This window comes from Budorcas taxicolor, chromosome 11 (genome assembly GCF_023091745.1).
Source record: "Budorcas taxicolor isolate Tak-1 chromosome 11, Takin1.1, whole genome shotgun sequence".
NCBI classification, from domain to species: domain Eukaryota; kingdom Metazoa; phylum Chordata; class Mammalia; order Artiodactyla; family Bovidae; genus Budorcas; species Budorcas taxicolor.
In genome coordinates this window covers 128,136,106-128,160,180 of record NC_068920.1, presented here as the reverse complement: position 1 = coordinate 128,160,180, position 24,075 = coordinate 128,136,106, and the positions used below count along the sequence as shown (strand labels likewise).

General features: G+C 50.9%; 1 protein-coding gene across 1 annotated transcript in view; it reads left to right on the top strand.

The window, feature by feature from the left end:
• The first annotated feature begins 1,783 nt into the window (after nucleotides 1-1,783).
• Nucleotides 1,784-24,075, top strand: part of EHD3 (EH domain containing 3) — a 30,141-nt gene continuing 7,849 nt past the window's right edge. The window contains exons 1-3 of the mRNA XM_052648889.1: nucleotides 1,784-2,010; nucleotides 14,596-14,772; nucleotides 18,606-18,703. Coding sequence (XP_052504849.1) covers nucleotides 1,784-2,010; nucleotides 14,596-14,772; nucleotides 18,606-18,703 — 502 coding nt within the window. The remainder of the gene's footprint in view (nucleotides 2,011-14,595; nucleotides 14,773-18,605; nucleotides 18,704-24,075) is intronic.

The following is a 24,075-nucleotide window of genomic DNA, read 5'->3' as shown; positions in this document are numbered from 1 at the left end:
GGAGACGTGATCTGCCCTATAGAGCTGCTGTGTGCTATGCTTAGTCATTCAGTCATGTCAGCTCCTCTGTCCATGGGGATTCTCCAGGCAAGAATACTGGAGTGGGTCGCCATGCCCTCCTCCAGGGGATCTTCCCAACCTAGGGATCGAACCCAGGTCTCCTGCATTGCAGGTGGATTCTTTACCGTCTGAGCCACCAGGGAAGCTATGAAGGTTAAATGAAACAATACCTGATGGGAACTTAGCCCAGGCCCCTGCACATGGTGAGCATTTGGTCCATGTTAACCATGATTAATAATAACGTTATTATTGATTCCTTATTCCTTCTGTGATTCCTGTTTCTGTAAAACCTTTTCTGCCTGGCCTCAGTCACTCCCTCCCATCCTCCTGAATTCCATACTCTTGGTAGCAAACTGTTGACTCTGCCTTCACCCCACCAAGTTCTTCCATGTTCCCCTACCTTTGCAAGTGCCCTTTACTCAGCCTGGAATGTCCCCCTTCTTCTCTATGGGTTCATCATTTAAGATCCAGCTCACAGTCAGGCTTTCTGTGACACCTTCCTCAAATTATCCAGACAAAAAGGATGCGGATGCCTCCTCCCGCTATGCACCCAGGCCTTCTGTTCCTATCTCCTCTTAAAACCCGGCCTGGCTGGAGTTCCTGGAAAAGAGAGCCTCTATGTGCTTATTTTGGTGATCAAATTTGTAACCACAGTCACCAAAATCGTGCCGTAATACTGGCTTAATACTTGTGGACGTTTTGCTTATTTTGTTTGATTTTATTGGAAGGAATGAACAAATGAATGAACGAGAATAGTTTAACTTCACCTAGACCAAGCAAAAAGTTTGGGTAGTGATAGTGTTGGTCATTTGGGGCAAGCTAATATTGGACTCTTCCATGCGCCAAGAAAAATATTACCTAACAATAGAGAACCTGTCATCCTAAGGAACTGAACTCAGTAACTAAAGGGAAGCCTATATTTAAGAGCAGGGAGAGTGTGAAGCAGATCAACTCTGTCTTCGCAGCTGTCCCTGAGAGGGCGCTGTTCCCAAATTAAACCTCCAGAGGCCGGGAATGAAATACCAGAGCGTTCCCACAGAGCTCAGCATCCCTCCCTTCCCATGCAGCGAGCGGTCGCGGGTCCCCAGTGGGGCCACTGCCCACAAACATGGCGGCGCCCTGCTCAGCTTCTCCCCGCCGGGGCCGCAGGGCAGCGCCAGCCTTGCCAGTACTCGGGGACTTCCTCCGCGAGCCGGCTTCCTGCACGGCTGGCATTTAAACCCGCGCCTGGGGCTGCGGGCTGCGGCTGCAGATGCTGAGCTGTCCGCGGGCTGAGCAGCGCCGCCGCCTCCTCTGAGCCTCCGGGGCGGGCGGGAACAGATTCGAAGCATCCCTTAACTGCACTCGAGCCGAAGTGGGAGAGAGCTGGGGGAGACCGGGGGACCCGGCATCTGACCTTTTAATTGCAGGTTTGACTTTTTTCCCAAGATCGCAGCTCTCCCGCCCAACCTAGATATTTCTCCTCTCTCCGGCCTTGGTTGCTGGATGAAGCCGGGGCTGGGCTTGGTCCCAGAAGCAGGGAAAGAGCGCGTTCGCGGTCCCACGCCGTCGACCCGGGGACCCCCGAGCCCTGCGTCCTGGCCATGGTGCGGCTGAGCCCGGCGCTCCGGTGAGGCTGCGGGCCCTCCCCGCGGGACACCTTCCCCAAGGACCCGGGGTCGCCGACTCCAAGCCCTCCTGCTGGGACTGCGCACCGGGGGCGAGCAGGCGAGTGGTGGCCGCGATGTTCAGCTGGCTGCGCTCCGACGACCGCCGGAGGAAGGACCCCGAGGTCTTCCAGACCGTAAGCGATGGGCTCAAGAAACTCTACAGGACCAAGCTGCTGCCCCTGGAAGAGCACTATCGCTTCCATGAGTTTCACTCTCCTGCCCTGGAGGATGCCGATTTCGACAACAAGCCCATGGTGCTGCTGGTGGGCCAGTACTCCACCGGGAAGACCACCTTCATCAGGTGAGCCAGCCAGGGTACCCCAGCAGCCCACCCAGCTGCCCAGCGCTAGACCCTCTGCTCACTCCCGATGTCCCTCCTGGGGACAAGAGATAAGTCTTCACTTGAAATCTCTGAAGAAATCCTTGTATGGGGGTTGTCCAAAACTTGCCCTATAATTTCATTGGATGGTCCCTTGCTCCATCCTACCTAGCACCTCTCCACTGCACTCAGCCCATAAAGTGTAAAGTTCAGAGCCATCCCTATGCTACCCATTTTATGGATGGTGAAACTGAAACCCACGAGGCACAAGTGAGATGTATCCTGGTCACAAGAATACCTTAGGCTGGTGGGGGTGTCTGACACCATCTCCTTGTAGGGACATGTGCTTGATGGTCAGGACCAATTCCCTTGCCTTATAAAAGCTTCAGTCACTCACATGGGGGCTTTACAGTTGCAGCTGAGGAGATGGGCCACGGAGCCCACTTGTCCTTCTTTCATCAATTTCCTTTTCCAATCAGAGCTCTTTACAAATATCTCTCGGCGACTGGAGACAAGCAGTGTCTAGAGGCAGAATGCTATTTTGTTTCCTGTTGATCTTCGCAGCTCAGTAATCATATTAAAGTCTTTTGGAGGTGGACAGAATATTGGCCACGGTCTCATCCAGCTCCTTGACTTGGCAGGCAAGATAACTGAGGCGTAGAGAGGTTAAATGAATTGTCCAAACCATATAACAGGATGGGAGGCTGACCTGGGATGCGGTCCTAGATGCATGGGAGGAGATGGTTGGCTCAATGCCTATAACTTTGAGGGTGAGTCATCCATCCCCTTGAATTACAGAATCCTCGGGCTGTAGGGATCCTCAGGAAGTCAGCTGTCCACCCGGCCTTCACACTTATTGTCCACCAGAGTGATAAGGACCTTTCGTATCTTTAGAAGACAGGCTTCTCTCCAGCCCTCAGGCCACATAGCCTTCAAGGCCAGGCCATCTTCCTTGGTCTCATTCACACATTCACAGGCCTGAAAGCTGTTGAGGGTGCTCTGTGTTGAGTGGCCCTCCGTGTTGAGAGTCAGGCTTATAGAAAGTGGTGATGCATTCAGTTCCCCTCTGCCCCCGCAGAGTCAATGGTGCTCATCTCCTATGGAAGGTTTCAAAGCAGGGATGCTCTTGTTTCCATTCATTGACCTGCAACATGCAAAGCACTGTGCTTTGTTTGGTGAGAAGAGCAGAAAAGTTCACAGCCTAGTTCCTGATTTTCCAGATTCAAATCTTCCCTAGTGCTGAGCTTTTAACACAAGCCTTCTGGGAGCAGGGCACACACCATATTAACATGACATGTCTGAACAGGACATCAGCTGAGTTTTTCCTTGTGGGGTGGACATCCTTGGAGTCACTCAGCTTGAGAGGCTGAGTGATTTCTGAAGTTGGGTACCCAGGGGGATTGTTGGCTTTTGGAGGTCTTATATTGTTAGGACCCTTGCAAAGGGTCCTACCTGCAAGGACCCTTGCAAAGAATCTAATTCATTGCTTCTTAACTTTTCAAAAAGTCTGTGAACCCATCTTTACAAAAAAGTCCCTACATCCCAAATTTACATATAATTTTGGGAGTCCAAGCCTTGGACCTTAGGGCAAAAACCCCTGATCTAATCCATCTCCCTTTTTTTGTTAAACGCCCATTGCAGCCAAAGATACTTCAGAGCCTCCTGGTTCTGTGCTTTGTAACATGCATCTTCCACCTGGCCCCATGGGAAGCACAGGCCATTTACACATGGCTCCTGCCCATCACGTGGCCTTCCCCAGCCCTCTGGCCACACCTTGGTTATAATTCTTTGTAGGTTGTTTAGAACATCTCCTTCCTGTGGCACCAGCACTTACTGCCTAGCTCCCTGGGGCCTTGCTCGGGGGTCTCTGCTACAGGAGCTCCCAGTAGACATTTGCAGAATGGGAGGGGAGGTGGGGAGAAGCCAACATCCCCGAGGGCAAGATCCCAGAACAGCAGACATGTTTAAGTGCCTCTTGTCTGAGACACTCTCCTGGCTTTGCCTGAGTCATGCTGGCTGTTAACTGGGTCTAAGAAGGTGGCAGAGCCGAATTGCTATAGATTACTCCTTATCTGAGGGAGACAGGAAGGCTGGGAGAGGCAGAGCCCTCCTCTTTCTTATCCGCTGAGTACAAGCGTTCACCCTCCCCACTCATGTCAGTAACCGAATTTAGCTCGTGCATCAAAAGCTATCTCCCTTTGAGAGAGAGGATCCCAGCAGGGGAGGAGGGGTGGCAGCACAGGGAAGGCCTCCAAAACCAAATTACATATTTTCCTTTCTTCTCATTAAATCCACTGAACAGTAATTTAAAAAAAAAAAAATTGGAAAATGCAGACAAGAGTAAATTTGAGGAAGATGAAAAAATGCCCCATCATCATCCTACAACTCAGGGGAAACCATTTTAAATATTTTATATATAGTTCAGTTCAGTTCAGTTCAGTTGCTCAGTCGTGTCCAACTCTTTGCAACCCCATGGACTGCAGCACGCCTGGCTTCCCTGTCCATCACCAACTGCTGGAGCTTACTCAAACTCATGTCCATTGCCCTGCCAATGCAGGAGACATAAGAGACTCGGGTTCAGTCCCTGGTTGGGGAAGATCCCCTGGAGGAGGACATAGCAACCCACTCCGCTATTCTTGACTGGGAAATCCCCATGGACAGAGGAGCCTGGTGGGCTACAGTCCATGGGGTAGCAAAGAGTCAGATACAATTGAAGCAATTTAGCACATATATATGATGTATGTATATAATATATGTATATGTGTATATAATACATATTATGTCTTTCCAGTATTTTCAGCTATTTTATAACACAGTTGAAATCATGCCATAATGTAATTTTGTATGTGGATTTATTTCACTTATAGCATTAACATTTCCCGAGTAAATTTTTAAATCTCTGTAAGCATTATTTTTAAGAGCCGCATGATATCTCACTGTATGTATATACAGTTATTCAATTAACCAATCTACTTCTTTTGAACATTTGAAGTTGTTTCTAATTTTATTTTGTGCTATCATTGTAGGATCAATCTGACTGTCTCTGTGCATAATACTTTTCCACATATTAGGCTGTTTTCTCAGAGATTCCCAGAAGTGAAATCACTAGGCCAAAGGTTGTACAGAGTTTTGGTTTGTTTGTTTAATTTTTTCTGACTTCTTAATCTTGGTAGTAAGAGTCACATTTTTAAGTTGCTTTTCAAAAGAGCCAGTTGATACCACACCCCCTCCCCAAAGCAGAGAAGGTTCCACTTGGGGCGGCTAGGAGCACCTGGGTGCAGAATCCAGCCTGCCTTCACAGCTGCAGCCTCTCCCTTCCCCGCTTCTTGCCTTAAGTGCGGCCATTCACATCTTGTATTCCAGCCTGAACCTAAGAGGGGCCCTTCCCTTAGGAATAAAGACTTGCCTCTTCATCCCCTGGCCCTTGGCCTTCTGTCTCCTAGTGTCCATCTCCTTTCAGTTACATTTCCTTGCCTCAGGGTCTATTTCTTGTCTCAGGAAGAACATGCAGAAAAGGACATTCTTCTAATAACTAATTAATGTGCTATGATCTCTGCCTGAAACAACTTCACTGGCCTAAGGCCCAGCAACCCAGGGTAATAAAATAAACAATAAATTGGCCGGGTGGCTGCTTCCTCCAACACAGGCTGCCTCTTCCTAGTACAGTAGCTCTGTGTCCTTCTGGCCTGGCAGCCTCTCCTGCCTCTGCTGTTTTTCTCTTTTCATTCTTCCTCCCTCTGGCCTGCAATCTCAAGTCCCTCCTCCTTTGCACCGTTTGGCCCCCTGGTCACAGAGATGAATGGCTGGTTGCCCCAGGGGCTATAAGGTCCAGGATCCCAAGGCCTCAAAGAGGGCCTCACTGGCCTGTGGCCACGCTGTAGTAGAGGGCCTGGGGCTTTGGGTGTGGGGCTTGGGGCTGCTGGAGCTGAGTGGCCTGGGTCTCCATAGGGAGAGCTCAGCTGGTCTTAAGCATCTCCCAGCCCTTCTATAGCATGACTGAGCCTCTACAGTATGAACGGGCACATGGTGGGGAGGGGGCCGGGTGCCTACTCAGCTGGTCCTTTTGACCTCCCCCTTTTTCAGGGGGCTCTTTGCATCCTCCTGTAAAGGTGACTCAGCATTTGCCTGTGGTTGTACCCTCTCTCACCACCTCTCTGGCTTCTCTGCTGCCTAGGCCTCACGGGAGCATCACCCCCAGAAAGGATGATTCTCTAATAAGCTGAAGGGCTAGTGAAGGGGCCCCTTTCCATTCCAGTAGAGCCACTGTCCTCTGCCAGGCCATCCCGCTAGCCACAGCCCTGGCCATTCCTCACTCCTGTCACCCATCTGAGGTCCATGGACATCCTTTTCCTGTCAGGGCTCTGATCTGCTAATCCATAAGTGGGACTAGGTGGACATCTGCCTGCCTCTTGCAAGGCCTGAGTGTTACTCACGGGAGCAGAGGGCAGAGCATTGGTCTACCTCCTGATGTCTGGCTTAAGATCTGTCTTGAGAGTCAGGCACAAGCTGGAACCAAGATTGCTGGGAGAAATATCAATAACCTCAGATATGCAGATGACACCACCCTTATGGCAGAAAGTGAAGAGGAGCTAAAGAGCTTCTTGATGAAAGTGATAGAGGAGAGTGAAAAAGTTGGCTTAAAACTCAACATTCAAAAAATGAAGATCATGGCATCCGGTCCCATCACTTCATGGCAAATAGATGGGGAAACAATGGAAATAGTGACAGGCTTTATTTTCTTGGGCTCCAAAATCACTGCAGGTGGTGACTGCAGGCATGAAATTAAAAGATGCTTGCTCCTTGGAAGAAAAGCTATGACCAACCTAGACAGCATATTAAAAAGCAGAGACATCACTTTGCCAACAAAGATCCATCTAGTCAAAGCTATGGTTTTTCCATGTATGGATGTGAGAGTTGGACTATAAAGAAACTGAGCACTGAAGAATTGATGCCTTTGAACTATGGTGTTGGAGAAGACTCGTAAGAGTCCATTGGACTGCAAGGAGGTCAAACAAGTCAATCCTAAAGGAAATCAGTCCTGAATATTCATTGGAAGGACTGCTGCTGAAGCTGAAGCTCCAAACTTTGTGAAGAACTCACTCATTGGAAAAGACCCTGATACTTGGAAAGATTGAAGGCAGGAGGAGAAGGGGATGACAGAGGATGAGATGGTTGGATGGCATCACCAACTTGATGGACGTAAGTTCTAGTGAGCTCCGGGAGTTGGTGATGGACAGGGGAGCCTGGCGTGCTGCAGTCCATGGGGTCACAAAGAGTCGGACATGACTGAGTGAACGGGACTGAACTGAGAGTCAGGTGTGGAGGTCATCAGGGAGAAACAGGACTGGGAGAAGGACCTCTGGGGAAGGGCTCATCCCACTCCCACTGACAGGAGAATGCAGCCATAGGAAGAACATGGGAAGCTCAGCAGAACCCAGGCTCCACCCATTCCAGCCAGGAGAACTTGTTAGGAAGGATCTAAGCTTTCTGAACCTCAGTGTCCTTATCACTAACATGCAAATAATGGCAACTACCTCATAGGGTTATTTAGGCCAGCCTGTGTCAGGGGCAGTTAGGCAAGGCAAGGCTAGTAGAAGGTCTGGCTACTGGTCTGGCTACTGGTCTCCTTTGCACTTGGGTCACTTTGTCCCCTGGTAGAGGTTTCTGTGTGCCAGGGACAGTGGTGACCACTCCGTAAAGCAAACAGCTGACTCAGACCTCAACTCAGCCATTGAGTCACCCATCTCTTACCTCGCTTTGTGTCCTTGGGGTGATTTACAGTCTCCCTGAAACCCTGTGAGGCCAACCAGACAAGTAGTATTGTCTTGACCCCATTTTAAAGCTGAAGTACACAAGGTTTAGAGAGACCAAAGATAGAGACATATAATGCAAATAGGGTTCCTTGGTGGCTCAGATGATAAAGAATCTGCCTGTAATGCAGGAGACCTGGGTTTGATCCCTGGGTCAGGAAGATCCCCTGGAGAAGGGAATGGCAACCCACTCCGATAATCTTGCCTGGAGAATTCCATAGAAAGGGGAGCCTGGTGGACTACAGTCCATGGGGTCAAAAAGAGTTGGACACAACTGAGCAACTAACACTAACTAACCTAACCCAAATACCTGTACCACCGGCAGAAAGTGATGTGTGCCTTTAGTGTCAACCTCAAGATATGCAAATTAAGAGCTATGTGGATTTTCACGAAGGTCCGAGAACCCTGGGTTTGGAGTCCGTCCAGGTAGAAATGCACTGGGTACTTACAGACATGTGTTTTCTCTAATTATTATCTGTGCCAATGTGAGCCCATGTCTGGTGTAGCCATTGCTTTTCCAAAACTCATGTGTGTCTTTGCAAAACCTTCACTCTGCCCCCCGAGCTAGTAAGAAACCCAGGATTAGCCCCACTTTATAAAAACTGGGGAAACTGAGGCAGTGGGCTCTGGAGGGACTTGTCCAAGGTCATATCTGCAGTGAAGCAGCCACCCATCAAGGCACATTCCCTAACTGAGCTGAGGCATCGGGTCCAGCCCAGCCACGGCCTCGGGCAACGTTGCTGGTGGCCCCTGTCCCTCTGTTCCCCGCCCTGGGTGCTGTCCCAACCGCAGGGAGGGTTGGCCCCACTGTTGCAGAAGCAGAGGCCCCAGAAGCAGACTAGGTTGATTCTTGGCTACACCTCACCCTGAGTGCTCAGGTGCCAGTAAAACAAGCCACATGCTTAGATTGCCAGGCAAGCAGGATGCTGAAAACTGAGGGAGATGATGTTAGGAAACAGTTTGCTTAGGAAAAATAGTCCTCATGGGGAAAACCGGAATTGCATTTGTCTTCCTTATATCCGTTTTATTTCTTTTACATTGGATGGCAAGTCAGGGAGACACCCAAACCTTCTCTGCTCTTTGGGCCTCTGAATATTTGTATTTGGCCCTGAATGGGGGCAGTCTCCATCTCCATTTGCTCACCTGCAAAACTGAAAGAACTCAGCCATCCTGCAGCACTTCCAGGACCGATTGAGTGGAATAATTCAGGGAAGGGGCACAGAAGAGCACCTGGCTCACAGTGGGTACTCTGCCCACCAGCCCCTCCTTGTTCTCAGGCTTCCCCATCTCCGCTGCTCCCACCCAGGCCTGAATTAACTTTTCTTTTTTTACCCTGCCATGGGAATGTGTTTGCCTGGCAACAGAGGTGATCTGTATCTCTCCCCACAGAGAAAGCAGCTATGAGAGCCCTCAATAGGATTTCCTTTCTGGACACAGTGCTGGCCTTGTTAAGGGGGCCCTCGGGGCTGCAGGTCATACCCAGATGTCCCTGAGAATTTACCCAGCCCTGGGTTCTCTGCTTGGCTTGACTGTGTCCCTGGATTTGCTTTGGAACTCACTGAACTCTGTGTTTCTCCAGACCCATGTGTGGTCAGCAAATCCAAGGTCATGTGGTTTTAGCCGAAGGGCTCTTGCTGGGCCACTTGAGGCTCTGGAAACATCCCAGGAAGTGGCCCTGGCTATGCTGGGGAGCATCACCCTTTGTTCCTCCCCATGGAGCTTACCAGGCTCCTCTGTCCATGGGATTCTCTAGGCAAGAATACTGGAGTGGGTTCCCCTTTCCTTCTCCAGGGGATCTTCCTGACCTAGGAATCAAGCCTGGGTTCTCCTGCATTGCAGACAGATTATTTACCATCTGATCCTGCAACAAATAGTTTGATCTTTGGGATGGTGATCTAGGTGCTAGGTACTGGTTTATGCGCTTACGGTCTATAACTGATTTAATCCTCAGAACATCGGTGAGATGGATTTACCTATGAGGCCCATTTGATGGTAAGGGTTATAGTGCTCACATCAGAGGAAACGTGAGATGAAACGAGATAATTCATGGACAGTCTGGAACACGGTCTGGCACAAGTGCTTAATAAATCAGAACAATAACCTCCCATTATAGAGGAAAGTACCGAGGTTCACAGAGGTCGAGAACCTTCTGAAGGTTAGAGAAACCAGGTCTGCTGGCCCCAGGCCCTAAGGCTTCCTGCCTCTCCCCTGAGGCTCTGAAGGAGAAGATGTGCTTGAGAAAGAGGAAACCCTGTCCACGGGCCGCTGGGGTGATACATTCTCATCACAACCCAGCTTTCAGAATGGGCCTCTGATGGGAGGAAATCCTGTCTTCACACCCAGCTGTTGGAGGGAGATGAGGGGCTTCACCGACCTAAAACTGCCGGTGTAGGTGGGTGGCCCCCGGAAAGCATCTTCTCCATGGCAGCTCACCTGCTAACTCCTTGGGGAGCGAGCCCCGTGGCAACTGAACTTCCCTGGAAGCACAGAGTAAACTAACAGCTCAGAACACAATGAGATGCCCATGAGCTGGAAGAAACTCCAGCCAGTTTCCCTGGCTGCCGCCTGCTGAGCAGAGGGTGGGCACGGGGCAGGGGGCGGGTGGTGGTGGCAGAGAGCATTTCCTTAGGGTAGAGACAGTTGAAGAGCAAAGGATTTGGTGTTAGACTGATAAGGGTTTGGGTTCCTGCTCTGCTATTAGCTCTTTAAGGTGGAGGAAGCCCGATAACCTTTCAAAGCCTTGGGTTCCTCAATACAGCTGTCCCTCGTTCCTTGGTGTCCACAGAGCGCTGGTTTCAGGACCCCACCTCCCTTGCAATGCTCAAGCCCCTGCAAGTATAAAATGGCACGGCACAGCAGACCCTCCGGATCCATGGGGTCCACATTCAACAGTTGGTTGTGTTCTCAGGTGTGGAAGGCTCAAATACAGAGACCCCAACTGAACCTACTAGGGCTGCTAGAAGGAGCTGCCTTCTTGAAGTGATGAGGGTGATGTCTGCCATGGACATGCTATTGTCGGTGGTGCTATCTGCATATTGACAGTGTCCAGAGCAGGTTGTCAACCCCGGCTGCAATTTTAATTGACTAGGGAGTTCCTGAAAAAGACCAGTGGTCAGGGCCCCATCATGGACCAGCAGGTCAGGACCCCTGGGCTGGACCCAGCACTGTTAGCTGGAGCTCCACGGGCAGTGGCTGAGGCCTACTGCCCCAAGAGTTCCCAGGCTCCCTTCCTGGCCAGCAGTCTCTGACTTGCCATCTCTTCTCCTAAGGGCTCCTTGACTTTTCCCTCTGGGCATGAACATGGCCCCTTAAGGTTTAGGGGGAGGGTCTTGGCACACGCTGAGGGCTCACCCAAGGGTCTCTGTTTGTTGGGCAACCCACCCCTTAGCTTCTTGTCCATCATGGCCCCTGGGACACTCCTCTGGCCAGTCCCAGCCCAGGGCAGCACTGGACTCCTCTGCCCGCAGTCCTGCTGCTGCTAAGTCACCTCAGTCGTGTCCGACTCTGTGCGACCCTATAGGCGGCAGCCCACCAGGCTCATCCGTCCCTGGAATTCTCCAGACAAGAACAATGGAGTGGGTTGCCATTTCCTTCTCCAATGCATGAAAGTGAAAAGTGAAAGTGAAGTCGCTCAGTCATGTCCGACTCTTAGCAACCTCGTGGACTGCAGCCTACCAGGCTCCTCCACCAATGGGATTTTCCAGGCAAGAATACTGGAGTGGGGTGCCATTGCCTTCTCCGGCCTGCAGTCCAGCCTTAAGCAATTTGGGCTCAAAGCTGTTCTGAGCTCCTGCCAAAGAGTCCGGTTTTCCTTCCGATTTGTTCTCTTCATTCTCTGGCTCACCATGGGCTCCAAAGGGGGCTGTGGAGAGGGGTGGTGGCCTCAGGGTCTCAATGCTCAGGCCTCAGTTCAGTTCAGTTCAGTTCAGTCGCTCAATCGTGTCCGACTCTTTGCGACCCCATGAATCGCAGCACGCCAGGCCTCCCTGTCCATCACCAACTCCCGGAGTTCACTCAGACTCATGTCCATCGAGTCGGTGATGCCATCCAGCCATCTCATCCTTGGTCATCCCCTTCTCCTCCTGCCCCCAATCCCTTCCAGCATCAGAGTTTTTCCAATGAGTCAACTCTTCGCATGAGGTGGCCAAAGTACTGGAGCTTCAGCTTTAGCATCATTCCTTCCAAGGATATCCCAGGGTTGATCTCCTTCAGAATGGACTGGTTGGATCTCCTTGCAGTCCAGGGGACTCTCGAGAGTCTTCTACAACACCACAGTTCAAAAGCATCAATTCTTCGGCACTCAGCCTTCTTCACAGTCCAACTCTCACATCCATACATGACCACAGGAAAAACCATAGCCTTGACTAGACGGACCTTAGTCAGCAAAGTAATGTCTCTGCTTTTGAATATACTATCTAGGTTGGTCATAACTTTTCTTCCAAGGAGTAAGTGTCTTTTAATTTCATGGCTGCAGTCACCATCGGCAGTGATTTTGGAGCTCAAAAAAATAAAGTCTGACACTGTTTCTACTGTTTCCCCATCTATTTGCCATGAAATGATGGGACCAGATGCCATGATCTTCGTTTTCTGAATGTTGAGCTTTAAGCCAACTTTTTTGCTCTCCTCTTTCACTTTCACCAAGAGGCTTTTAAGTTCCTCTTCACTTTCTGCCATAAGGGTGGTGTTATTTGCATATCTGAGGTTATTGATATTTCTCCCAGCAATCTTGATTCCAGTCCAGCATTTCTTCCAGTCCAGCATTTCTCATGATGTACTCTGCATAGAAGTTAAATAAGCAGGGTGACAATATACAGCCTTGATGTACTCCTTTTCCTATTTGGAACCAGTCTGTTGTTCCATGTCCAGTTCTAACTGTTGCTTCCTGACCTGCATACAGATTTCTCAAGAGGCCAGTCAGGTGGTCTGGTATTTCCATCTCTTTCAGGATTTTCCACAGTTTATTGTGATCCACACAGTCAAAGGCTTTGGCATAGTCAATAAAGCAGAAATAGATGTTTTTCTGGAACTCTCTTGCTTTTTCCATGATCCAGCAGATGTTGGCAATTTGATATCTGGTTCCTCTGCCTTTTCTAAAACCAGCTTGAACATCAGGGAGTTCACGGCTCACGTATTGCTGAAGCCTGGCTTGGAGAATTTTGAGCATTACTTTACTAGTGTGTGAGATGAGTGCAATTGTGCAGTAGTTTGAGCATTCTTTTGCATTGGCTTTCTTTGGGATTGGAATGAAAACGGACCTTTTCCAGTCCTGTGGCCAATGCTGAGTTTTCCAAATTTGCTGGCATATTGAGTGCAGCACTTTCACAGCATCATCTTTCAGGATTTGAAACAGCTCAACTGGAATTCCATCACCACCACTACCTTTGCTCGTAGTGATGCTTTCTAAGGCCCACTTGACTTCACATTCCAAGGTGTCTGGCTCTCGATTAGTGATCACATCATCACGATTATCTGGGTCGTGAAGATCTTTTTTGTACAGTTCTTCCGTGTATTCTTGCCACCTCTTCTTAATATCTTCTGCTTCTGTTAGGTCCATACCATTTCTGTCCTTTATCGAGCCCATCTTTGCATGAAATGTCTTTGCAGTCAAAGATGGAGAAGCTCTATACAGTCAACAAAAACAAGACCAGAAGCTAACAGTGGCTCAGATCATGAACTCCTTATTACCAAATTCAGACTCAAATTGAAGAAAGTAGGGAAAACCACTAGACCATTCAGGCATGACCTAAATGAAATCTGTTATGATTATACAGTGGAAGTGAGAAATAGATTTAAGGGCCTAGATCTGATAGATAGAGTGCCTGATGAACTATGGAATGAGGTTCGTGACATTGTACAGGAGACAGGGATCAAGACCATCCCCATGGAAAAGAAATGCAAAAAAGCAAAATGGCTGTCTGGGGAGGCCTTACAAATAGCTGTGAAAAAAAGAGAGGTGAAAAGCAAAGGAGAAAAGGAAAGATATAAGCATCTGAATGCAGAGTTCCAAAGAATAGCAAGAAGAGATAAGAAAACCTTCTTCAGCGATCAATGCAAAGAAATAGAGGAAAACAACAGAATGGAAAGACTAGAGATCTCTTCAAGAAAATTAGAGATACCAAGGGAACGTTTCATGCAAAGATGGGCTTGATAAAGGACAGAAATGCTCAGGCCTGAAAAAGAGCAAAGAAAAACACATATACCTTGGGGCCACAGCCTAGTGGCTGTGCCAGAGGGTGGGACTGAAAGTCTAGGGTGGGATGGGGATCCTCTTCCTAGTGTACCCCTCACACGCTTTCTATCATGTATGAGCTATCTTTACATTAAATGACTGCCTAAACAGATCAATAACCACCTATGGCCAGCCAGCAGAGCCTCGGGGTGGTCTAATTCTAACCACATCTGTATACAGGTACTTTGGCAGACTCCCATTAGCTGTGAAGTCCACAATATTCTGTGTAGGAATCAGTTTTAAGCCATGCTTTATTTCTGAGCCAACCTTGCTTGTCCCACCCACCCCTCCGCATCATGGAGGTGAAAAGAAAAGGACCAAGGACAGATTTGATATTTTAAGTTCAACTGAAATCCCACTTCCTCCCAAAGGTCTTTGGATTCTGCATTCATGAAAATCTCTCCCTTCTGTGAAATATCCTTGATTGCCCCTCCACCGTGACTCACCCCAGCATCTACCTTGCTGTGGGCAGGCGGTGCTGATCTGCCCACAGCATCCCTGCATAATGACTGTGCTCCCTTCCACCAGGTATCTCCTGGAACAGGATTTCCCAGGTATGAGGATTGGGCCTGAGCCGACCACTGACTCCTTCATTTCGGTGATGCAAGGCGATGTGGAGGGCATCATCCCTGGGAACGCCCTGGTGGTGGATCCTAAGAAACCTTTCAGGAAACTGAACGCCTTTGGCAATGCCTTCTTGAACAGGTGGGTACAGAGGGAACTCACACATCCTGGGTGCTCTCTTTTCTCCTTGGAGTATGAAAGGGCAAGACCCTGTATCTTTTCCAGACCTGGAGTCTCTCTTGATTGTCCCTTTCTTAGTGGGAATGAAACCACCATTGATTAGGGATATGGAAGCTGCTAACACTGGCCTGATTTCTCCTGATCAAGTTGAGGGAGGGATCCAACTAGTTAAATCCCATCTCTAATCCACACCTCCCTACAGGAAAAGCAGAGAGGCTGCCCTCTGTAGTTCCCAGCTTTTGCCTATCCTATGGAAGGGCTTTTCAGCCAGCTAGGAGGAGGCAGAGGAAGGTTCCTCCTGTGTTGGACATTGTTTTTACTTGATGGCAGGGACCCTGGACTTAAGGTAGAAGCCCTGGCTTGGATCACTGTGCCTCCTACTAAACTCACTATGTGACCTTGGACAAGTCCCCTCCCCTGAGACAAGTCAGCCTGTAAACACCGGGGTCACTGGGTCAGTTTGAGTGGAAGAAGCTCTAGTGGCTGCTCCGCAAGCTGACCCGGGCCTTTCTGTTACTCTGCTTACCTAGAGTGCAGGCTAATTCCCTGATCAGGCTTAAAATGTAGGTCCACACCACAATTTTGTGTGCATATTGCATTAAAAAAATTTTTTAAGCTACTTTCTATAATTGAAGGCATTTTGAGTAAAGGTAAAGACTATGGGCTTTGGGTTAAGAACCCATCCAATAGCACCATGCTCTTAGATAGATTACCTAACTGGTCTGTGTCTGACTTTTCCCATCTGTAAAATAGGATGAGAGTAAATGTCCTCCTCCAAGGCAAGAGGACTTTGTGAGAAAGTTGGCATTTGACGCAGATATTCAATGATGAGTGAAGTCACATGCAAAGGGTTAAAAAAAGGACATTTCAGGAAGAGAAAACTGAAAAAAAATATGTATATATATATATGTGTGTGTGTGTGTGTATGTATATAGGCAGAGAGGATTCAAAGAACGTGGCTCAATGCAGGAACACTGTAACTTCTCTGCTGGAGCCTCCCCAGCTGAGTGACAGATGTATACATGAACTGTTCTCTGGGGACCGGCCAGGCACGTCCCCTGGGAGGAAAAACAAGGAGCAGGGCAGGGCAGGGCAGGGAGTTGAGGAGGCCCTTCCGTGTACCACCAGCTTCACTGCAGCCACGTACAGGATGGCGATACCCAGGGTGCCTGCTTCCCGTCCTTGTACTGCCCAGGGGTCCTATTCTCCCCCCGACATCTCCCTTCCCCTTCTCTGGGGGGTGTCCCAGGCCTTTTCCAGGCACCTCAGCCTCCTCTTGCAGTGGATGACCTTGCTTCCCGTTCTAGAGAAGATGGAATCCCGTATCCCTGGGTTCCCTGCCATTGGTTTGGTTCCAGTCTGTCCATAAGTGGAGCCTGTTAGCGTCAGTCCTCCCCCGCAGCGCAGCCCAGGGATCTGCACCCTCTTTTACCCTCAGGTCTGCCGCTTCCCCACCCCCACCAAGAACCCCCACCCCCAGTCATCTTCCAGGGACGGCTCTGTCAGTTCCTCCTCTTCCTGACAGCTCCGCCCTCCCTTGGCTCCTTTACCACAGGGAGCTATCTTCTTGAGAACCCTGCAGCGGGCCCTACTACCCCCTCGCTTTCCTTCCACAGCGTCTGGGCTTCACCTCCGCACTCCTTCCTGCCCCCCACCCTGTGGAACACGGCTTCCTCGTCACAGCTGCCCATGTGAACATTGTCCGTGACGTCTCTGTGATAAGCCGTGAGCACGTTCGGTCCCACCCCACCTCATCTCTCAACCACCATCCCCTCTCAGCTCCTTGGCCTCCTCCTGTCTCCCGGGCAGACCCTCTCCAGTCTCCCCCAGCCCCCTTTTGCTCTGGCCCCTGTGACCTGGTGTCCCCCTCAGCTTCTGCCCTTCTCACTCCATGCACCTGGCCTGGGTGATGCTCACCCAGAGCCCTGGCCCCAAACACCAGCCCCATCTACATGACCTCCTGGTCACCAAGTGACAGCAACCCTGCTCAAACTGCTTTCAGCAAAATGTGGAATTTATTGAGGAATGCTGGAGTGTGCCTTAGAACCTATGGACAAGAATCTGGCTGGGCCCAAGGCATAGAGGGAACCATGGGCTTTAACAGGACAGGGGCCACGCCATGGACTGTCTAGCACAGTGCCAGAAACACAGCACGTGCTTCGTAAGTATTTACCAAACGATCTGGAGAAGCTGACAACCACCGTATCAGATTGTATCACTCTTTTGCTTAGAACGTTCCAATGGATTTTTACCACCCTCAGTATAAAATCCACATTTCTTAACATGGCTTGCAAGGCCCTCATAATCTGGCCCCTACCTCCCTGTCCGGCCACGTCTCTAGCTGCTCCAGCCATCTGGTTCTTATCTCAGTGATAGTGTCCCCTGGCCTGGTGCCTACACACACACGTACGTGCACACACACACACACACACGCTCGTGCACACACACACACACGCTCCCCTCCCCCCTCTCATTTCCATGTGGCATCTCCACCTGCTTCTGTTAGTTTCCTAGGACTGCCAGAACAAATTACCATGAACTAGGTGGCTTTAAAATAAATATTGACTCATAGTTCTGGAGGCTAGAAGTTCAAAATCAAGGTGTTGGCAGGGTCATGCCCCGTCTGAAGCCCAGAGGGGAGAATCTTTCCTTGCTTCTTCTAGCTTCTGGTTACTCCAGGCATTTTGTTTGTATCAGAATAATTCCAATCTCTGACTCCATCTTTACATGGCCATCTCCCTGTGCGTGTCTGTATCTTCACCTAGCTACACACATACACACACATATACACTCACACGCACACACACCCTGCCTTCCTGCCTGTACCCCTGTCCTCCCAGCAAAGCTGGTCACCTTTTGAGGTCTTACATCAGGTTCTGTCTCCCCTGTGTGGCTTCCTGGACTGTTTCCCATGCATCCCTGGCCTCCTCACCTGACCTGCATTTCTGCAGCCACCTCACTGGAGAGCAGAGGCTCCCTTCCCTGTCTGTTCCCAAGACAGTGGGACTGTGAACTGGAACTGTGATGGTCAGACACCTTGTTGGCTTCCACCAAAAATGGCATTTAAGAGAGAAGGCTTGAAGTAAGAAGGATCCAGCTTAGGTTTACCAGTTTATATTTGGAGACTTTGGTATGTAACGCTGGAAATGTTTCCTTGCTTAAGGCTTGAGAAGGAAATGGCAACCTACCCCAGTATTCTTGCTTGGGAAATCCCATGGAGAGAGGAACCTGGCGGACTACAGTCCATAGGGCCACACAGAGTCGGACATGACTGAAGCGACTTAGCGTGCATGCACGCTATGCTAATAGCAATATTTGGTATTTGGACAGTCTCTTAAAAGCCCACATAAGCATTCCTGCGTGGTGTGGCCCATTCTTCAAGTCCAGTTGTAGTGTCTCCTCCTCCAGGAAGCCTTCCTTCCACCTTGGATCTCCTGAGTCCTTCATTTGACCTCTTGGGGGTGCTGGTCCCATGGTACCTATGTCCTTCTGCACACCTCCACTATTCTACCAGACTGTGCTCCTGGTGGGGCAGGGTTCGAGCGCTGGACATCCTGGTGTCCCTGCCAGCAGGGGCTCACAGACATAGTCTCACAGCTGCCTTAGGATGCCCCCGAGAGCTTCCTCCAAGTACAGATCCTGGGTCCACTATGGGGGTTGGTCTAACTTGGGCTGGGAGTCTGCATTGGAACCTCTGCCCAGGGCAGGAGAGGTTGGTATGGGGCCAAAAGGAGGGTCCCTGAGAGGCAAGGGCAGAATGGCGGCTCACCATGGGTCTCTTCCCACCTATGCAGGTTTGTGTGTGCCCAGCTGCCCAACCCCGTGCTGGAGAGCATCAGCGTCATTGACACACCAGGCATCCTCTCTGGAGAGAAGCAGAGGATCAGCAGAGGTAACCGAGGCAGCTGGTAGGCTTGGCCCTGGCTCTGTGTTATGTTCTTTCCAGAATGTTCTCCGGCTTCTATACCAGGATAGAGGTTCCTGGGGCCTTGCTGTCTCCTGATGAGTCAGCGCTGCCTCGTGTGCTATGTGGGGTGGTCCTAGGCCGGGGCTAGTACCAGAGCTCAGGTCCATTGTCACTCAGGAGCAGCTGGCCTCAGGCTTCTCATCTGTGAAATGGACATATCAGTGTCTGCCTTACTCACCTCATTGGGTTTCTTCCTGGGCCAAACCCTGGCTTGTTCTAAAGGTCCTGCTGTCCCTGTCCCGGGAGCTGGCAGCTCTGCAGGGAGGCAAGTGCGGGCAGAGGACTTCAGCCAACAGCGTGAGGATGACAGTGTGCTTTGGGGTGTGAGAGCAGGGAGCTGAGTACTTGAAAATGCTCATTCCAGCAGATGTGGGTGACTGCTCATTGAGGGAGGTCCCTGGCATGGGGCGTCAGGAGCCTGAACTCAAGAGCCAGACCACCGGCGTTCTGAGCCTGCCTCTAGCACTTCCTGGCAGCGTGACCTGGAGGGTTTCTTTCCTTCAGCCGCCTCATCTGTAGAGTAGAGGACATAAGTCTATCTACCTTCTAGGGTTGTTTGAGGATTAAAAGAAATAACACAAGTGAAAAACCTCCTGTCTGGCTCATAGCAAGTGCCCGGTAAAAATGAGTTCTTACCAGTCATCACCACCACCAGCATCATCGGGTTTTTCCTAGCTCTAAAATACTAGATGGATACTGCAAAAGTCTTAAAGCTACAGCTTAGGACCATGCTCCCCCAGCCTCACCAGCCATACCAGACTGTGTGCCCCAGACAGCCCCCTACTGTTTCTGTGCTGATGCTGTATTTCTGGTAAGAAAAGCTGATGAAGCCATGCCCACCCCAGTCCTGGAGCTGGGAGCTGGACAGGAGCCAAACCAGCACTCTGAAGGCAGCTTCTGGGAAGGGAAGGCTTTGCACAGGCAAGAGTTCTCTGGGCGACATTCGGTGACGACCTACCTTCCTCCAACACATGCCTGGGGTGAGGTGCATGTATAGTGGTGCAGGGGAAAGGCGGACATAGAACTGATGGCCTGGCGGGGAGGGACATCTCACCCCCTCCCTCTGGTCTACCTGCCCTTTGGAAACACTCCGTTCAGGGCCCCATAGTGGGGTGCAGGGAGCAGCTTGGACAGCTGTCTTGCTTCTATTTGTTTCCCTAATTATTCCCTTCCTCCTGACCAGTCCCTACCATCACCCCTTAAGTCTTCCTCTAGGCTCATCCTGAGTTTAGGCCTAAAGGGGATTTACACAAATAGCCTGTGTCTCCTCGAAGAAGAGAGAAGACAAAGTTCTCCCCCTGAACTCCCCAAGCATTGGGTTCCTACAAGTACAGCCTGACCGGGGGTCCAGAGAGGATTCTAGCCTTTGGGTTTCCAAGGGTACTGGACTGCGAGTTTAGAGCATTGGGTTTTTGAACTGTGGGTCTTAGTAGGTCACATTTTCCCCTGAGTCTTAATGTCCCTGTGAGTAGCAAAGGGTAATGATACCCATCACTTGACCTCATGATGTCCACAGACAGTAATGGAAACTTGAACATCAGCTCTGGAATGGAACATCAGAACTGGAGCTCACAGTGAGCTCCCTTCTTTCGTCTTTATCTGACACCCAGGGCCTCCCTATCAATAGGGCAGCACCAGGACAATCTAGCAATACAATGGCCTTTCTTGCAGTTGTGCAGTGCACTGCCTGTGCAACTGTACATGGCAGCCCTGCTTCTAGAGATGCCTGCCTTCCTCAGCTTCTGTTACATTCTGTTCTTTTCCTATTCCTCTTTCTCCTGACTTTATCTTTGGACCTCAATGGCTTCTCTACAGTAAACTGGGGGCTCAGTTTTCCTGCTTGCCCTTCCTATCCCCTTCCCACCCCATGCCAACTGCCACCAGGTCTCGCCCCACTTCTGGGAGAAGTGATAGCCCAGTGTGTGTCTCTGCAGACCTGTTTGATCTCTGCCCTCCTGAGCCTAGATTATAAATGCAGCTGCTGGCAAAGTAGCCTGGGATAAAAACAAGAGCTGAGAGCTGAGCTGCCAGTCCTGCATCATCAGCCTGGGGCAGGGCTGACCTCAGCACTCCACAGAGACCAGGAAAATAGAGGGTGGGTATTGGATACCCTCAGATATCAGGGGCACCCCAGATAAGGAAAGTTTCTAGTATGAAGACCTCCCCCCCCCATCCTTCACAATCAGCCATAGAATTAGGTAGTTCAATGTTTACCTGTATACATATAACCCTCTATCTATATACATCACACCTCCCTCCACACATCCGCCATGCACACACACAGGTATGTGCACAGAACCAAACACTCTTCTGTGGCCTTTCGCCTGGGCTCTCAGAACTCTGGGTTTGGCCACAGTACAGATTTGGTGCTTCTTGCCTTCCTGCAGCCCAGGGCCAGGATAGTCCATGGATAGCCCAGCAGGTGCGCACCAGACTGAGGTGGTAAGTCAAGCCTGAAATCCAGCCATATTCCGCTCACTGAGCCTCATGCCAGGTTCAAGGCTGTGTCTCACCAGGGAAACAGGGCATCGTCATCACATTTACACTGAGCCTCTTCTGGGCCGAGGCCTACTTCCCCCAGAGGCCCCTCCCAGGCCTCAGACTTCACAGGTGGAGCACTCAGGCGCCAGGCCAGAGCTGGGCCAAGTGTGGTCCTTGTTCAGGGTGTGGCCCCTCTGCCCAGATCTGGGGGTGTCTTGTGTGCCTTGTGGGAGAGCCGGAAGCAGGGACGTCCGGGAACCTGAACCCGGGAAGTCCTGGCCCACACTTGTCTCTGGAGGCAGATGCTTTGGGGTGGGCGGGAGAGGGGCAGGGAGGCAGTTGCTGGAAGTGACAGGATGTGTCCAGCCCGGGACTCATTGCTGGGAAGAAGCGAGGATGCAGCGGAAGAGGAAGGCTCCAGAAGCCTGAGTGTCCTCACACTTGGGAACCACATTTCCTGTCCACCTCCCAGCTAGAAACCCCCACAGGCCCCACCTTAGAAAAGCAACCCCACAGTGCACTGCACACATCACTCCAGCGGACCCCATCCTGTGCAGGTGAGCTCAGCAGGGCTGGAGCAGGAAAACACTTGCCCAGGTCACACAGCTGGGATGGGAACTCTGGTCTCCTGCTTCCCTGTCGAGTAGCTTCTCAGCACATTAGCATGGCCTGCCTGCCCATGAGGAGCTCAGAGAAGAGGAATGGGGCATGCTGTCACCTGGAGACCAGGGAGCACGCTCTCCTCTGCAACTTTCCCCTGGGGACCCCGGAGCGTCAGGGCCAATCCTCACAGTCTCCCGTCCCTGGCCTGTTCCTGGCGCCCTCACTTAGGGGCCTCCGGGCCCCCGGACCACATTCTGTACATACACACCTGTAGGGTTGTCACATGCCAGGGTGGAGTAGCAGAGTCCCGAGTCCCTTCGAAAGGGTGCACAGACACCATGTGGCCACCTGGGAGGCCTGGGACAAGGCTGTTGGGCTGCTTTTCAAGATGACTTCTGGGAGGCATGTAGTGTGGCCTTTATCATCTTAACTGGTCCCACACTTTGCAAACTGATACCTTCTAATTTCTCTTTCTCTAAGATGTCTTTAAATCTTGACAGATTCTGGAACAGGACCTTTTATGTACCCACCTCAAATAAGCTCAGCGCCCGGAGCTCCAGCCTTGCGGGGCTCTGAGCCGAGAAGGGAACACAGAGGGGAGTAAGGATCTGGGTCCTAGCCCCAAGTTTACCCCCAGCTGGCTGTGTGAGCTGGGGCGAGCCCCTTCGCCTCTCTGTTCCCTCTCCCCTCCCTGTTAGATGTGTCTGCCTGTTTACCTCCTGGCATACGGAGAGTTATGGGAGTCAAATGAGACTGTGTGGCTGAAAATACCAAGAAATGTGCTGCCTTGTCAGCACCCTTGCTCTGCCTCTCAGGCTGTGAAGGAAGCTGGCTGATGACTAAGGAGTTGCTGCACTTATTGTTGTTTGTCTCATTGATTTCCTCCTGCCTGGAATTACTTAGAAATGCTTTCCTTCCAGTGCCCTGGAGACTGGGGTGGGGGGCGGGCCTGCAGGCTGCCCACGTTCTGCTCCAGGGGCCTGCTCACCCACTCTCCCAGAGGAGGCAGACTTGCTACCTGTAATTCCAGGACGGCCAGCTTCACTATCAGTCTTCCAGAGCTTGAATCTCCCACCACCCACCAGTCCACATTTCATGAACCCTTAGCTACTGCAAGGACTTGAGAGCTCTGTTGTGGGGCTCTGAGCCGTTCCCAGAACCAGCAAGGGAAAGGGGGCTCATCACCCCAGATGTCGCAGCAGAGCCTCCAGACTGAGTCTGGGCCCTCCCCATGGCTCTCTCGTAACCATGGTTCTACCATTAATCCCCCACCAGTCAGTCATTTTTATCCCCATTTTACAGCTGAAAAACTGAGGTTCAGACTTGCCTAAATCCACACAGAAACTAAATGGGAGAGCAGCCCATTCCCCTCTCCTGAATAGGTCTACCCCGTGCTTTTCTGATGCTCCCATTCCTGGATCTGCATAATCTCAGTCTACAAAACCAATTAGATACCCAGCCTGGAGCCCGCGAGGCTCTATAGCCAGGATCAGGGAGGCTGAGCTTCAGAGAGAGCCCGCAGAGTCATTGCTTGACTCTCATTTCCTCACAGCCACACCTGGGGAGGAAGCTTTCTCAGCATTCCCCCTGCTGGTAATTTTATAGCCAGCCCTGCCAGAGCAAGCAGAATTTGCAAAAGTGGAAGGATGAAGAGGAGGCCTCCGTGCATCTGAAATCCTAGAAAGGGTTCCCAGAAGCCATCTGCCTACCCTCAGGCAGGAGCAGCCTTCATATGGGCACCCAGGACATCTAAGACAGCAGCCCCCAGCCTTCCTTCCCCCGGATTAACAAGCAAAGAGACCAAGGACCAGAGAAGGAAGGCTTCTTGCCCCAAGACACACAGCAAGTTGATAGCTGAGCAGAAACTAGAGGTGGGCGTGTCCAGACCAGTGCTCCTCAGATGACCCCTTCAGAGCACACCCAAGTCATGGGCACTCAGGCTTGAAAGAAGCTCCGCATAGAGGGGCAGAGCCGTAGGAGCAGCCAGGGTCACAGGCAGTCTCACCTGCGTCCTCGTTGTTGAATGGATCCTCGCAGCCAGCCTCTGGCAGGGTGTGGTGGGTTCTGTAAGGTAAAGGAACTAGAGAAGGCAAGGTTCGGAAAAAGGAGGAGACCAGCACTTGATTGGAACAGACCACCTTTAATGAGGCGAGCAGGAGCAGCAGTCAGATTAGTGAGCTCCTGCGCTAAGTCAAGAAGAGAGTAGGTATATA